General features: G+C 35.1%; 1 protein-coding gene across 1 annotated transcript in view; it reads left to right on the top strand.

Moving 5' to 3' along the window:
• ME1 (malic enzyme 1) overlaps positions 1–17,707 on the top strand; it is a 172,623-nt gene that overhangs the window by 20,778 nt on the left and 134,138 nt on the right. Inside the window, exons 2-3 of the mRNA XM_028510473.2 lie at positions 1,866–1,999; positions 6,126–6,275. Of these exons, the coding sequence (XP_028366274.1) occupies positions 1,866–1,999; positions 6,126–6,275 (284 nt within the window). The remainder of the gene's footprint in view (positions 1–1,865; positions 2,000–6,125; positions 6,276–17,707) is intronic.

The raw sequence follows: 17,707 nt of genomic DNA, 5'->3' as shown, positions 1-17,707 counted from the left end.
AAGGATAAAACAGTGAAAAAAACAGACAGTCTCTGATCTCATGGCATTTTGCATTCTGACGTGGGGACAGAAACCACAAATAAAAAAGAAAATGGCATGTGGAAGGTTCCAGCAACACCACTGTGAGTCCTGGTGTGTGCCGAAACTCCAAACTGAGAGTTGTGCCGATTTGCTCTTCTCCAGGCCCCCAAGGGAGGGTGAATGGGCAATACAGCTGGACGCACTGGATTATCCTCTAGGAAAGGGAATTCTGCATTCCACCCATACTGGAGCTGCAGAGGACCTTCAACTGAGCATGTTACAGCGAGGGCTTTGCAGTCCTAAGTGTGGCTGCTAGAGGAGAAAAACACCTTGTAACTAGACACCAGCTGTGCGGATTGCAATTGGAGACCTTTTGAGAAGTCAGAAGGAGCTATTGGTCCTAGCTAGCTAGCTCTTTCAGGCAACTTAGAGAGTTCCACCAGGGGTCAGGGGTCATTCAGTGGACAAATCTATTTGATTTTCTTCGGTATGCCCCCAGGAGTCTCAACATAAGGCTTTCCATCAGTGACATGAATTAATGGGTCTACCCATATTATAAAAAAAAAAAATAGAAGAAGGAGAGAGTTGTTCATTCATTGACTTCTGTCTCCTTCCTGAGGTTGGACAGGTTCATTCTCACCAATCAGGTCTGTCAACCTCAGGATGAATCAAATTGTCCTTTTCCCAGAGTAATATACTTCCGAAAGGCTCAGAATTCGCCACCTTGCTATCACGAGAAACTTCCAGGGCAAAGGAGGATGGCTGTGGAATTATGCAGTGCAGAGTTAGCGAACACATTCTTATTCACCCAGGTTGTCTAAGAAAGAGCAGCAGCAGTCACAGTGAGCGAACCTGACCATCATTGTGCTGGTGCGCTTTGCCAGACACAGAAGCATAGCAGTCACAGCCTAATCAGAGAGGCCTCTTGGGTCTCGGGGAGGCCTCTTAATCCCTGAGGGGAGACCTGTCTCCAGGGCCAGGCCTCTCTTTAAGGGGAATTGCTCATTCCCGTCTTCCATATTAATGACTACCCCTTGTATTAAGGTCCACTCTGGCACTCTGGGTCTTTGATCAACCCATGAGTTCCATTTTGTTTGCTTGTTTTCAAGCCTCATAGTTTCTTTACTATTGTTTTGTATAACCAGTGTTCAAGTAAATAGCTAATATAGCGTAGGCATAATAATAGGGCTCTCGTGGATATGCCAGATGAGTCTGGGAAGACTTTAGAGAAGAGAGGGCATTTGAGGGGTGGTTTGAAGGGCAGAGAGAGAAGCAGGGAAGAAAAACATTCTTGACCATGGTGTCATGGAAGGATTAAAGGGTTTCAGGTGTGTTCAGGCAATGATGAGTTTTGTGTGGTTAGGATTGTATAAGAACAGTAGGAGATAACTTGGGAGAGAAGTGTTGGAATAGGGGCTTCAAGCTTACATAAGGCATGAACTGGCCTATTTTGTAGGGGGAAGCAAAGCAGGTCATAAGTGGCCTACTCCTGATTATAATTTTAAGGTCTCTTATAGTAACTCCTATTTGCTTTTCTATTTAATGACAATAATATTTATATCTTTCATTTGCATGTCTTCAGATCATTTTCTCCAATGCATTACCTAATTTTATATTAATATGCAAATGACACAGATCTGAAAATATTATAATATTCTAATATTTAAAGTTGAAGGGGCTCAGGTATTTAGAGATAATATGATCTACTCAGAGTCAAATGACTATGTTTAGAGTACCTCCAGATTTTCTGATTCTTAATTCCATATACTCATTTGATGTTATTTGTATAAATATATGCTTTTGGTCTCCCCCCCTTCAAATTATTGTTTTTCTTTTCTCCATAGGATTTAGCTTTTACCCTGGAAGAGAGACAACAGTTGAATATTCATGGAATGTTGCCACCTTCCTTCATCAGTCAGGATATCCAGGTCCTGAGAGTAATGAAAAATTTTGAACGTCTGAACTCTGACTTTGACAGGTAACACATTCCTGAGGGTGATTTTTATATTTCGCTTAGGCAGTTATTTAGTTTACTTTTTATTAGATGAGAAAGTTAAAATAGTTATTAATTTGGAAATAGTAGTCAACTTTGAGGAGAATTTGCCTGTAAATACAATGATGGTTTTAAAAAATTTACCCTCTGTAGGAACATTTGAATAAAATAAAATTTTCTTTTCTAAACTGTCATCTTCAGAGAGACTGCTTTTCTCTTCTGATAAAATTGTTGCTGTAAAGGTAAATTATCAGGAAATGCCACCCTATACAGAGCAAAACAGGTTAAAGTGGTTTTCAGTCAGACTATAAATACATTTTAGTTGAAAGCACACTTTTTCAACTTCCAAACATGGTTCTAACCCTATTACGAATGTAGGCCACTTACTGTGTCTAGAATTCAGTTTCCATGTTTGCACAAAGAGAAAGATAAAGGTAACATTGTTCCCTCCCTGTGTAAGGAGATAGCCCTAGGTTGAAATTCTGTCTGCATCTTACTAGCAGTGGGGCCTGCTCGAACCACAACAATCCCTTGCTCTCTGCTTTTGACTCTGCCCTTTTTTATTGAGGTACTGAGCTCTCTAAACCTTGGGTTTTTTGTTTGTGAGTTGAAGAGAGTAATAGTTATTTCAAAATATTTTGTGAAGTTTAGAAGAGGTAACTGACTATTTGTATTAGTCAGGGTTATCCAGTGGTCTTCAGAGAAAAAGAGGCAACAGGATGTGTGTATCTATCTACACACACACACACACACACACACACACACACACACTCCATGCTCTGTTGGATGGAGATACACATTGATTTCAAGAAATTGGTTCACATGATTGTGGAGGCTGGGTAAGTCCTAAATCAGTAGGTAGACTGGCAGGGTAAAGAACAAGAAAAGACTTGGAGCTTGAGTCTAAAGTAGAGTGCTGGAAGAATTCCTGTTTGCTAACAGGAATAATAATAACAATGGAGTAGCAGTCCAAATTCCCAGTGGTAGGCCAGACCAATCACCCTAGCCATCACTGTAACTTCCTTCTTTGCCTGTTGATTCAGAGGCATGTGGTGTTCAGTGTGGCTAGTGGCAGCCATAACTTCCAGTTCAATGGAATAATTGTCTCCTGGTGGAAACATCCCCCCCTTTGGAACTAAGATTTATTGGCCAGCAGAGCATAAGTTTATGGGGACAGGAAGCAGAAATTTTGCTAGTGGGTCACTGGGGATAATAGTGAGTAGTGCTACTTCTGTTCCCACCCTCGGGTTCCTGGACCTGTGAATATTGGCTGTGAGAGAAATAGTATTAGATTGGACACTGATTTGGATCATACATGGCCTCCTAGTGAACCTTGCCCCAGCTTTGCAAGGTATTACCACGTAGCTGGTGCTGTAACTGAGGCTTCAGAAGGTCATTCCACCTTTCTATCATGCCAGCTGCTTTTGGATGGTGGGGAAACACAGTAAGATCAGTGAATTTCATGAATATAGGCTCATTGCCTCACTTTATTTGCTTTGAAGTGAGTCCCTTGATCAGCAGCAATACCTCGTAGAATACCATAATGGTGAATAAGGATGGCAGTTTTGGCTGAAGCACTGTATGCAGGGAAGGCAAATTCATATCCAGAGTCAGTGTCAGTTCCAATGGGAATAATGCTGTCCCTTCTGTGATGGAAGTAGTCCAGTGTTGTAATCATCCTGCCACGAGGTAGCTTGCTGATCACCCCGTGGAAAGGAAGCACATTAGGCATGCAATGCTGGTCTCTGGAGATTGGGCACTCAGCAGGGTCAATAACCAGGTCAGCCTTGGTGAGTGGAAGTTCATGTTGCTGAGCCTGTGATAACCTCCATTTCTGCCATAGCCACTTTTTTCTTGAGCCCATGGGTGATGACAGTGGCAGCTGGGGCAAGAGGCACACTCAGTGTGTCCAGTTGTGTGTGTGTGTGTTTTTAAAGATTTTATTTGTTTATTTTTAGAGAGAGAAAGGAGGGAGAAAGAGAGAGAGAGAGAAACATCAATGTGCGGTTGCTGGGGGCCGTGGTCTGCAATCCAGGCATGTGCCCTGACTGGGAATCGAACCTGCGATGCTTTGGTTCACAGCCCACGCTCAATCCACTGAGCTACGCTAGCCAGGTCTTCCAGTTGTGTGTTTTTGATGCTGCTCAACCTTCTTCACAGTCCCTTTCACTTGTTCCTTAAGTTCTTCCTTCAGCTTCGTATGTTTTTATTTTATATTCTTTTCCTGGGCCATTCTGTCAGCTACCTCATAAGAGCAGGTGGTGTTTACATTTTTTGCCATGGGTCATTCCTCAAATAGACAAGCAGACATTGAGCTCATGCTGTTTAGATACTGGGATTATAGACAATGATTTCTGCCCTCACTGAACTTTGATAAATTATTTTTAAAGATTATTTCAAAATAAAATTACTTAATATGTTAGAAAGTGACAAGTACTAATAAAAGAAAAGAAAGGAAAAGAAAAGAAAAGGTAGAATTGGTTAAGGGGTATTGGTTTGGTCAGTTTGCATTGTTAAATTGGGTGATCAGGATGGAGTTCATTGAGAAGGTGACAGGAGCAAGTAACTGGAGGTAGTGAGGCAGTTAGCCATGAAGAAATCTGAGGAAAGTGGTGTTCTTTAGCTGGCATATCAAGGGTTAGCAGGGAGACTTGTATGTGGAATTGGATGAGTGAGGGGAAGAATGGTAGGTTGGGAGAAGAAGTTGGGTAGTAGAGGGCAGATTATGTATTTGAAGGCCACTGAAGGACTTTTGCCATCATTCTGAATGAAAAGGTTTTAAACAGAAAATCAGCATGATCTGAGTTGTATTTCAAGATGACTGGCTGCATTGTTGAGGATAGAATGTAGGCTGGAAGAATGTTTAGGAAATAATTATAGTAATCCAAGCAAGAAATAATGGTGATTTGGATTTGGGCTGGTAGCAATGAAGGTGTTTAGATTTTGGATATACTGTATTTTTGGACTATAAGATGCACCCCTCCCAATTTGGGAGGAATAATGGTTGTTAATGCTGCTGTTGAGTTCTGTTTACATTTACATTGGTGAAATATTATGTTATTTATGTTATTAAATATTTTACTACATTTTTGCTTCAAATTTTTTTTCCTATTTTCCTCTAAATCCTAGGTGTGTCTTATGGTCCGAAAAATATGGTATGTTGAAGGTAAAATAACTTCCTAGTATGTTAGAGATGAGTGTTAGCTTTCAGTGAAGAAGGGAAAACAGTAAAAAGAAACAGAAAAGAAATTGCAGACAAACAGAAAACCAGTGCGATAGAAGGAAAACCAAGAGAATATGATGGCTGAGAAGTCAAGTAAAGAGAGTTATTGACCTCTAGAGAATACCACTTGCATCAGATGTTCTGCCAAGTAAAATAAGATGCAGTCTGAGAACTGATCATTGATTTAGCAATGATGATGGACTTACATATTGCTAGATCAGTTTTAGCATGTCTAAAAGTCATAATCTTCCCAAATACTAATTTTTCCTGTTAGCATAATCCACCCATTTGCCCAGCATTAGAATCCTGTCTCTCGGACACACCAAATGCTGTGCATTTGCAGCTATTTCAGGGAATGGGAATCAATCCAAAAAGGCTAGTAAGATTATTAAGTACAATTTTGAAATATTCTTTTAAGTTGTACCAAGCATTTTGAATTTTATTCTCTAAACCATTGAAGGTTACAGGTAACATAAGGTTGTTGTTTAGAAAGATACTGGTAAGTCTGGGTCAAAAATTCCTTTAGAAAGAAAAAGGCCATTTGATACAAATAATAAGGAAAGTTCCTTGGACTTGCCTACCTTAGTGATTTTTAGGGTTAGTGCTACATTCCTTACTCATTTTTCACTTCGTTATTTCCCTTGCTTATTCAGCACTGAAAGTTAAAAGATGAAGTCTTTATATTTATTTAGTTAAGTTAATGCTATATGTATAGTTCTTCTTTCTTTGAGGTATTTAAGAATATTTCTAAAGTCTTTTTTGATCAGATGTTTTCTATATGACCTAAAAAATACTTCATACTTTGTTGAAAAATGTTTAATTAGATTTCCAATCAGCTATTTCATGACATTGTTGGAATGTAGATCTCATTTTGTCCAATTTCCACAGGTATCTTCTCTTAATGGATCTTCAAGATAGAAATGAAAAGCTCTTTTATAAAGTGCTCATGTCTGACGTTGAGAAATTCATGCCTATTGTTTATACGCCCACTGTGGGTCTGGCTTGCCAGCAATATAGTTTAGTTTTTCGGAAGCCAAGGTACGTAAACTTTTATTTAAATACATCTTGTGTCTATTTTTTAAAAAGTTTTTGCAATAAAATATTGAATGGAATTGAAGTTTAGAAAATTTTAATCTAATCAAATTTCATTTAAAAGAACATTAAATATAAACATATAAGATTAAAATATAGCATTTTCTTTCTAGATTTAAGATAAATGGAAAGCATTTCTAAACCAATTTAGGTTAGCTTTTCCAGACAATAAATGAACTTGTTTATTATTTGCTAAGAAAATAATTGCTCATAATTACCTTGTCTTTGAGATGTTAATTACTACTATTATATATACACATTTTACAAGCTAAAGCAAGGATTCCAAATTTTTCTGAAAATAGGAGAATATTATTTTTTAAATTCAGAGTTGGCATTAAAATAGTTTTTTTGATTTTCCTTAGGTGAAATTGTAGTCACCTTTAAAGATGAATACAATTTGTCTAAATCCATAGCTTTCCTTTATTCAGATAAACACTTTTGAAGCAAGGACCAGTGGAAGTAAATAAATATTAATACTTTTAATATCAGCAACAGCAAAAGCTGAAGCTGAACATATTTGTACTACGTGTATTCTGAATTTAAAGATAAAAACTAATGTTTATAAGTTTATACTATAAATATAAAAGCCTTTTGAAAGTATTGTCATTAAAAGGATTATTTCAGAGGTAATATTTGAAAGTTAGATTGACTATGTGGATTTACATAGATACATGGATGTAGTGGTATATAGCATACTTATGCCATAATGCCTTTGTATAAATAAAAGAATTAGCCACATCACCCCTTGTATAAAGAGAAGAACTAGATCAATATTGTAGGTATTCTATTAAATTACATTAGTGGTATGTATGTATTGTATTATATAATGGTGAATAAATTTTTTTCATAGAAGGACAAAAATTAGAATTTAGCTGGTAAATGTGTTGTGAGGAATAATTTTGGGGGGGTATATGAGTATGTTATTTTTTAATGATATAAGTAATATATATTCACTAGTGAAATAGTTGAGAAAATACAAACATGCAGACTGAAAAAGTTTTAAAAATACCTAATGTCATCATACCTGAAACTGTGATCCACACAAATGCATACTGTGTTCCTTATAGAAGGGATCTAACTATATAAACTGTTACTTACCTTATTGTCCTCTCCCGGTGACATCGTAACATCTGCCCGTGTCTGTAAATATAATTTTACATAAAGAATCTTAGTAAACACATAATTGTATAAAACTCGGCCTCTTAAAAATCTAATTTAAGTATATTGAAATTCTAACTTTTCTATGAGATGCTGAGAAATGCTAATTATAAGAAATGTAGAAGACCTTAGTTCAAAGTGTTTGGGTTGAAGTTGACATAGAAATCTCAATAGCAAAAATTATTTTTGAGCACTTACTACACGATTTTCTAATGACTTGGGATACATTGGTGTATGTAGAAATCTAAGTAGAAAAGACAGACGGGGAAATAAGAAATGAGTAAATTGTTTAGAAGGTTTGCAGGCAGTAAGTGTGAAGGAGAAAGAAAGAGGGGAGCAGGGAACAGGGGATCTGGAGTGTCTGTTGTTTTGAGGGGGTGCAGTTGCAATTTTAAAAAATATCTATTTATTTATTTACTTTTTTCCATGACCATTTATCCTTCCTCCTCCAATTTTAAATAGAGTGATAGTGTAGGCCTCATTGGAACGTGACATTGGAGGGGTGACAGTGGGCATCGTGTAGATCCCGGGGAAACATGTGCCAGGCAGGAAGAATGGTCAGTGCCAGGGCCAGAAGTGGGAACATGCCTGGGGACCAGGTGCAGCATAGACACCAGTGAGGCTGGAGTGAGTGAGAGAGGAGAGTAGTGGTTGCGATACTAGATGTAAGGTAAATGAGAGGGTACAGAACCTGTAGTTCCTTAAGTGCTATTATAAAGAACATTGGCTTTTACTCTGAAGTGGGTAGAAGAATGAGGTGGTTAGCAGTCTATTTATTGCAGTAAACCCAGTGAGAGATCATAGTGGCTCAGACTAGGAGGGTAGTCATGGATTAGGGGTAAGAGTTCAGATTCTGGATAAAGAAAAAGAGAATCACAAGGATTTTCCTCTTGGATTGGAGGTTTCCTAGAGCAGTACTTTTCACTACTCTGGAGTAGTTTGCCTATTTTCACTTACTGGTTTTGCTACTTGTTTTAGTTTCGAATAAATTATTTAATTTCCCTATGCTTCAGTTTCCTTCTCTGTAACATAGGGGTAATACTACCACCCAACATCCTTTATCCATGTTTTTAAAATCCAAAACATTAAAAGAAATCTCCTTTGGGATACCAACTGATCTGTCTGAATCCATTTGGTAGCAAAACTTGAACTGAATTTATAGCCTTTAGCTTAATGTAATTTGTTTTTCTTTAGAAGTATTAATTCATTTGATTATTGAGGGCTTTGTCAGAAAAAAAAGTGGATGGATGGATGGATGGATAGAGTGATAGGAGAGGGAGAGGAGGAGGTGGAGCAGGAGGTAGAAGAGCATTTGTAGCAAAATGCTTACAAATGTTGAATCTAGGTAGGTAGAGGATTCATTGTATTATTCTTTCAATTGTCTACAATATTTGAAATGCCAGTAAAGGAATGCTTTATGCACAAATAAGTAAAGTTTCTAAAATAATTTCTGTATGATCTCTTTATGACAGTTTTCTGTCATGTTGATTTTTAATGTGTATAGTTTGTTAAATTTCTGATGATTTTTAAGTTGTTTAGTTGAATAGTTCTCATGGCTTCTCCCATAATTATGAAAAGGGAACTTGTTTGAAAATTTATGGGGCATAAATTTAGACATTGTATTTAATTGGGAAACAAATTGTGATTATGTTTGAATAATGATGGATCTTTTGGGCACCAGTTAGCATATATAGAATTTTTTTTAAAGCCCACATTGACAAACATCTGTTAAACCTTTTCTGCTGCAACAGCAGATATTCTAAGTTATTTGGAAAATGAACAAGAGGATTATGACTCTTATTATATTTATTTTGTAGATTTGAAAGTAGTAATTAAGAATGTAGGTAAAAGTTAAGGGTTATTATAATTACAGAGTGTAACACAGTTGCACACAGGTATATATTTGGACAATGATACACTTTTCTCTGGCTAGATATTTATTTTGCATTTTGAATATGGCATTAAAATCTAGTTAGATATGCAAAAATAAATTTTTTTAAAAAAATATTTTATTTATTTATTTATTTATTTAGAGAGGGAAGGGAGGGAGATAGAGAGAGAGAGAGAGAAAAACATCAATGTGCGGTTGCTGGGGGTTATGGCCTGCAACCCATGCATGTACCCTGGCTGGGAATCGAACCTGGGACACTTTGGTTCCCAGACTGCGCTCAATCCACTGAGCTATGCCAGCCAGGGCTCAAAATAAATTCTTATATGAATACCTCTATTTTCAATATTTTTCCGTAAGCTATGATGCTGGAATATCCATTTATTGGTTTTGTGTAGAATTTCTTTTCTTTTTGGCATAGATAATATATGTGGTTTTTTTCAAGCTGTCATGGATAATCATTTTTAAGGCTGTGTTGAGCTTGCTTGGATTATCTCCTTCCCATGTGCCCATAATGTTTTGGTTTTTGCAGATACAGCATTTGGTAGTAGACGATGCTTATGTCTGATTGTGGTTAATTTGTTGATAGAGATGTAATTTTTGAAAGCTAGAGACAGTTGTTTTTGTATCTTTGCAGAACACCAAGCTTACCGTGTTCATTAAATTACTTGTATTCTGTCAATCTTTGTTTAAAAGAAATGTTTTGTACAAATTAATGATGCAAGTATATGTAAAGGACAGCTAAAGCAGATTTGCATAATTTTTTGGAAATATTTCTACCTGCTATATTTTACACTGCATTTTCCAGGAATCATCTTCCTCTCATCTTATTAGCCACATATCATTTTATCATGCCTTTGGCAATTCATGGTTCTGTTGTACATTTGATATTTCTAATATTCTGTCAAAATACTCTTGGTCTTTTTTGTTGGCACTTTACTATTCATTAAATTCCAAATAGTTTATAAGCATGTAGAGAGAAGGGATCATATTTTATAAATTATTTCTGTATTTTTCATCCTATTTGGGATCAGTGCCTGGTTGATGCTGAATGAATATATTTTGTTTGTTACCTAATAGAAATAGTAACAATATTACTATATTCATTCACTCACATAGAAAACCATGAAGTATGGATAATGTTCTTTATTTCTCCTATTGTTTAAACACATATCTCTTAACAAGTATATTCTCATAATTAATGGACCTGAAAGAAAGTGGATTCACTTCAAGGAATCAGGCCATGAGGAAATAGTATCTTGATTAAATATAGACAGGACAACTTTAAATACATATTATACTCCTTTCAACTACTCATTTTTATATAATAATTTGCTCATATGATTTTGGCAGAAAGGATGAGCTAATATGACAGATTGTTGATTACAATTTTTAAAAAATTTTACAAAGTCTGATTCAACTAGTTCTATTGGTCGGTTTGCCAAAAGCTATGGTGAAAGAGTGTTCAGTGCTCAGATTAATTGCAGAAAACTTGAATTAACTAAAATTAAACAGGATTGTTTACTGTAAGATTTCACAAAGTAATGCTTATTTTGTAAGTTTTTGGAGGATGGAGATTGGGTTTATTGTAGATAATATTCCTAGCATAATTCTTGGCATATAGTAGCTGTCTCCAAGTAGCTATTATTACAACTGGTTTAAAACTCCCAGGTTCCTTGATGACTAAGTGGATGAAGGTACCCTTCATCAAGTTTCAGAATAATGGAATATGTTTGTAAGAAAGATAGAAAGTTCTTTTTGGGACATGTTGAGTTTTAAATGTCTTTGGGGCTTCCAAGTAGGGGGTGTCTAGTAGGCATTTAAATGTATGGACTGGAGCTTAGTAGGTAATGTATTTAAAGCTCTTAGTATTTTAAGTCATATTATATATGCCACATAAATGGTACCTGTTTTGATTTTGATAGTGATGAAGGTTAATACAAAAACTAATTGTCAAAGAGAATCATTCATTAAGATGTTTTAGTTTTTAGTTTTATTCTTTTCTAGAAAATTCTTAGGAAAATGCATAAAAGTAAACATTAAGATGAAACAAGACAAAAGACTAAAACAGTTTTTCTACATTTATTGTTTGTATATGTGTTCCTTTTGGAATTCCACAAAGGACTTGCAGTAGAGTATTGGTTATTTAAATTGTGGGGAATAAGCTTTCTTTATTACCCCATGTGCAGTTTTATATGAGAACGTATACCTAGTAATACAGAAATGGTTATAACCATGACCATGATTAGACCATGATTAGAAGTGGGAGATTGTTTACTCATAGAGAACATCCAGTTTGAGAGCCAAGAGCTCAGCAAATTTTGTAGTCTTATAGGGTGAGGGTGTCAGTTTTACTTGATGTTTGGTTTATGAAATAGCAGTAAGAAAGGAAGCTTAAAAAGGAATGAATGTAAAAGAAACCTACCCAAAGTTAATACTCCTGTAACCCAAGAATGTTCTCATTATATTGTGCAGAATATAGTTATAATAACTATCAAATGAACATTTAGTAGAATGGAAACTTTCTTATTGTTCTTATTTTATGAATTTTCTCTCTTTAAATCTACCTGGTTTTCTTTTCTTTTTTTAAATGATGCTCTCTATAGGTATGTGAGGGCAATTTTACTTTTATTAAGCGTTAAGTATTTCAGTAACTCAGTAATTGTTTATAAATATAGTTTAAGTTGTTTATGGCAAAGAAACATGGTTTCACTACCAGTTTTAATAACTGGCAGTAGCAAATGAAACAGTTTAACCCTTGAAGTAAGGCTGTGGCACTTTCAGTAGTTTAATGCAGTGGAGTTGTTACTGGGCCATTGTGATGTAAACTGCCAAGTAATGCAGTGCCCATATGTTAACAGACATCTCTTGTTGTCCTAGGTCTTCTCAGTTCTCAGACCTTGGAATTTCTGGCTAGGGTTGAGGACGTTCTAAACCTCTAGATAGTCCTGGATACTAGAGCTGCCCAGGTGAACCAGGGCTGTTTTTTTTAAAAATTAAATTTATTAAACATTGTTTAATAAAATTATATAGGTTTCAAGTGTACAGTTCTATGATATATCATCTGTATATTGTACTGTGTGCCTACCACCTGAAGTCAAATCTTCTGTCACCATGTATTGTGTTTGACCCCCTTTACCTTTTACTAGTCCCCCCCCAGCTCCCTTTCCTCGAACCAGGAGTATTCTTGACTGAATTTGGCTTTCTTCAATTCAGCCACTTTAAAATCTTTAAAAATATTTAGGAAACTTTTGAGAACCAGGAGATATTTTTGGCTTATATCTCTGGCTTAGTTTGTAGTTTTTATTTTTTACTATATTGTAATTTTCTACATATTTAGAAATTCAAGTAGTTGATATTTAAGAGAACAACTAATATTTAAATGCTTCCAGGAGGGTGATCATTTTAATGTTCAATATAATAAACCTTTCACCATTTATCTACAGCAATAAGCTTTTGATTTTGATTGTACTTATTAAAAAATGTACTTTTATTCACTTATTTCATTTCCCTTGAAATTGGCCTAATGTTTTTACCTTCTCTATTTTAAAGTATGAGAAGAGCACATGGTAAATTTTTTCTCAAAGATATGAAACAAGTTAGATGGAATGACTGGACTAGTTCATATCTTTTAACTGGTACCTCGATTGATTTTTTTTAGAGATACTTATTTGAAAAAGTTGATTTTTATTTTTTGTGGAGATTTAAGTGATTTCTTGGAATACTTGTTAATTCAAATTAATTTTATTTCTGATCAGACTAAATGTGATACATTTATGAAAATGTATATGTGACTTTTTAAAAATAGGAGTGAGGTAGAGTGTCCCCAGTTCTTAAGTACTGGAAATTCACTGTGTTCCCAGAAGTCGTTTAAAATAGCAAACTATCTTCTTTCCTACGTATTGCTTTAATTAGGAAAAATTTGGAGAATGGAAAAAATGTAGGACTGATTCAGACATTAATTCTTCACATCAAAATCTAAGGATTACCTAAATATATGCATAGACATATAAATTTCTCTAGCAAGGCAGCAAAACTTATCTTTTACTGTGAAAGACCCTAAAGTGTAAAATAACAGTTCATCAAGTCTCCATATACATCTAGAGACTTTAAGTGTGGAAAACTTAAATGGAAATTCAAGTTTAGGATCCAAAAATAACTTTGCTGCAATCCGTGTGGTATACCCAAGTGTTTTGATTTAAGTTTAGTTTACAGATAGCATATGGAGAATTAAGAAAAATTGCCAAGCTTTAGGTATTGTTTATGACATTGTATTAATTTGGGTGTGTTATGTATTTTTAAGGAGGATTATACATCTCAGCCTTCTTTACTAAAAATAAAGGATTTTTTTAAAAGGAAGGCAGTGGTTATTTGCATCACATACCCAGATCACATCTGTGTTTAGTTTGGATGTCATATTTTTTGGAGGGTTATTGGCAAACTGAGATACATTCGGAGAAGAATAACCAAAGCAGTTACAGTTATTGAAAACCTGCTATCTGAGAAACAGTTGGAGGAAATAGAAATGCTTACCCTAAAAGAAAAAAACTTGAAAGGCATGTAGTTAAGTCTTCAATTATTTGAAAAATTTTTAGGGAACCTTTGCCTCAGAATGTAAAAATCAGTGAAGGGAGGTTATTTCAGAGCTGCATTTAACTTCAGTATAAAGAAAGATTTCTGAAACTTAACTAAGTGACGTTGGAATAGACATTCTTATTCTCCCTCATTGGAAATATTCATGTGGTTTGGATAATCATTGGTCACATTCTGAATGTGTTTCTTGCATTGGGTGTGATTTTAAAATAGTTGAATTCTAAGGTCATTCTCTTTTAACTAGAAAATGCTGTGATTTTTGAAAAAGCAGCCTACAGAGGAATGATTCCAGGTATTTGGAACATGTCCTAGAGTGAAACCAACTCACACATCATTTCAAATAACCCTGCTTTCTATTTCAGCAGGTTTTTTAGTAACAATTTTTAACTACAAAGTCAAAAATTATTAAAATAATGTTTTTAAGTAAGAAATAATTTTAAACAGATTAAAAGTGATTTGGTGACACATCTTATCAAATTTTGTACTCTATCCCCTATACAAATATAGAAACACATGTCAGTTTGCACAGCTGAATCCTGGCTATAATATTTTGGTTTCAACATTTCTTCAGTTTGAATGGAAAAACGTTTAATGTTGACATTTCATCATTTAAAGTAATAATTTTATTATGATCTTATTTTGATTTTTTTGTAGTTTTTTCAGACTGGTTTCCTGTATATGCTTTTAAACCCTTGTTTATTTTTATATGTTTTCCTTAACTTAGTTACAGTTTAGCTAATAAAGACATTATTAGTTAGAATTTTTCTGAGCCAATGCTTCCACCTTTCCCCACAGGCCCCTGCTACCTGAATCAGTAGTCGAGGAGAAGTAGCCAGGTTAGAGTGTGCTTTACCTTTTCTAAAATTTTCTGCATGCTTTTTAGGTATGCTTCTGAAAATTTGAAGATTTGTTTTCATCAGTTATTTTTACAAAATAATACATATTAATATTGTCTATAAATTCTTTTTTATACCTTTAATATGTTGGATATTTTACACAAGATAAAGTTTAACTCTTTAAAATAATTAAAATTGTCAATTTTAGCTCAGTACTATATATTTTATTATGTTTTATATTCACTGTAGTAAAATTTATATATACTTAGTAGAATTATACATTATGTACAGGAAGTCCTCCTTTAATGTCATTGATAAGTTACATGACTATAAGCAAAGTGAAATATAATGAATCCAGTTTTTACCAGAAGCTAATTGTTATAAACAATAATTAAGTTCCTATGGCATCTCACCAATCTTATAATAAAATGATGTTGAATGAACCATCATTTGCAGACCTGCTGTAATTACCTACCTAAAATAAATCATGAAAGTTATTTATTTCATTTCTTTCTAAGTGAAGCAGTTTCTTATTTAACAGTATAAATCCTGATATTAGTCTGGTGGCTGAATGAGTGATATTTATAAAAATTTGGAGGGTATCATATTTTACATATTTTATAAAAATAGTGCTGCCTTGTGAAATAAAACATCATTTCAGTATGAAATGAGGTAATTTATTTTAAAAGCTGAAAATGTATATTATTTCCCTAATGGAAGAAGTTAATTTTATTGACAAGCTGCCAAATAAATGCCATTTGTCTGATGAATTCAGTATTACCTTAGGATTCTTTCCCATGTTTTCTACCCTGGATAAAAGTACTATGGCCCTGGCTGGGTAGCTCATTTCTTTGGAGTGTCATCCTGTGCACCTAAAAGAGTTGTGGGTTCCATCACTGGTCAGGGCACACATCTAGGTTGTGGGTTTGATCCCTGGTCAGGGCATATGTGGAAGTCAATGTTTCTCACTTACCTTGATGTTTCTCTCTTTCCCTCTCTCATCCTCCCTCTTTCACTAAAATCAGTGAAAAAATATCCTTGGGTGAGAATTAAAAAAAAAGGGCTCTGGATTTTAACTATCATAACAACATTTATTAATTTGTACCTAATTAGTGTGCTAATACTTAATTTTATAAAATGAACAAATGGAGAGGAGCTTCTCTAAAATTATTTTATGTACATTTTCAGTTGATATTTATTTGGAAACAGTAGCCATAAACATATGGTAGTTGTTGATTTTGTTAAATCTACTCATTTTATAATAGCAATCAGTCATTCCAAGGAAACTCAGTATTCCCTAGGTAGTAAGTACCAGAGTTGGGTCTTGAACTTACGTTTTCTATCTTCTACACCTCTGTATTAGTTAGAGTTCTCCAGAGAAGCAGAACCAATAGTGCGTGTGTGTGTGTGTGTGTGTGTGTGTGTGCATGTATATATGGAGAGAAATTTATTTCAAGGAATTGATTCACACAATTCTGGAGACTAACTAGCAAATGCAGAAATCTGCAGGTGGGGGTGGTAAGGGTGGGTGACAGACTGGAGACCTAGGAAAGAACTGATGCTGCAGCTTGACTCCAAATGTAGCCTCCAAAATCCTGCTGGCAGAATTTTCTCTCTGAGGAAGGTGCGTTTCCCAGTAAGACCTTCAGCTGATTGGATGAGGCCCAGCCACATTATGGAGGGTAATATGCTTTACTTGGAGTCTCCTGGTTTAAATATTAATCTCATCTAAAAATGATTTTCATAGAAACATCTAGAAAAATGTTTAACCAAATATCTGGACACAATGCCTCACCAAGTTGACATATAAAATTAACCATCAGGTCCTTCCAGACCAAGGTTTTGCCTTCTTATCTTAGATTGATTATGTTCTACATTGAGTCTGAGTTGTTCAGGTAGGCTGCATGCTCATCATGTATTCTCTGTATTCTTTCTTTCTTTCTTTTCTTTCTTCAGAAACTTATTGAGTGTCCACCGCATGCCAGGCACTTGACTAATCTGAATATAGGCAACTAAAAGACATATTTCCTATCATTGTTGAATTTATAGGGAATATTCAAGTGAGCAAAGGAATATATGAGTATAGCTGGTATTGTGAAGAAAATGAACAGAGGATAGTGATAAATAATAACAAGGGGATTTCCTTCTTATAGTGTAGTCAGGGATGTGTCTCTAAGGAGATGGTATTAAGCTGACACCTGAAGGATGACGAGTCAGCTTGTGAAAACTGGAAATGAAAGCATTTGAAGCTGAGGAAATGCCATGTTCAAACAGTCTGAAAGTAGAGAGAGTGGCATGAGATGAGGTTTGAAACAGTCAGGAGTCTTGTAGAGTATGTTCATTGTTATTCTTAATCTATTTGGGAAGCTCCTGTATTTGAAGCAAAGGAATGATAACATCCAATTAAAGTTCTAAAAGATTATAGTAGTCCCTTCACCCCTTGTCCTGGATTTTGCTTTCCTCTGTTTCAGTTATAAACCTGGAGCCAACCATGGTCCAAAAATATTAAATGGAAAATTCTAGAAAGAAACAATTTATAAGTTTTAAATTCAGTGTCATTTTGGTTAGTGTGATAAAATCTCACACCAGCCTGCGTGGGATGTGAATTATCCCTTTGTCCAGAGTCTCTGTGCTGTATCTGCTCCCCACCCATAAGCCACTTCAGCCTGTGTGGTTATCAGATTGACTATCTTGACTATCTTGACCTGTTAGTGCTTGTGTTCAAGTAACCCTTATTTTACTTAATAATGGCCCCAAAGGGCAAGTGTCTGACAATTTGGGTACGCCACAGGGAAGCCATAAAGTGCTTCCTTTGAGTGAAAAGTTGAAAGTTCTTGACTTAATAAGGAAAGAAAAAGTTTGTGTGCGGAGGTTGCTAAAATTTACAGTAAGAACAAATCTAT

Source organism: Phyllostomus discolor, chromosome 4 (genome assembly GCF_004126475.2).
Source record: "Phyllostomus discolor isolate MPI-MPIP mPhyDis1 chromosome 4, mPhyDis1.pri.v3, whole genome shotgun sequence".
NCBI lineage: Eukaryota > Metazoa > Chordata > Mammalia > Chiroptera > Phyllostomidae > Phyllostomus > Phyllostomus discolor.
The sequence above is the reverse complement of the archived record's forward strand: the minus strand, read 5'-3'. Positions and strand labels throughout refer to the sequence as shown.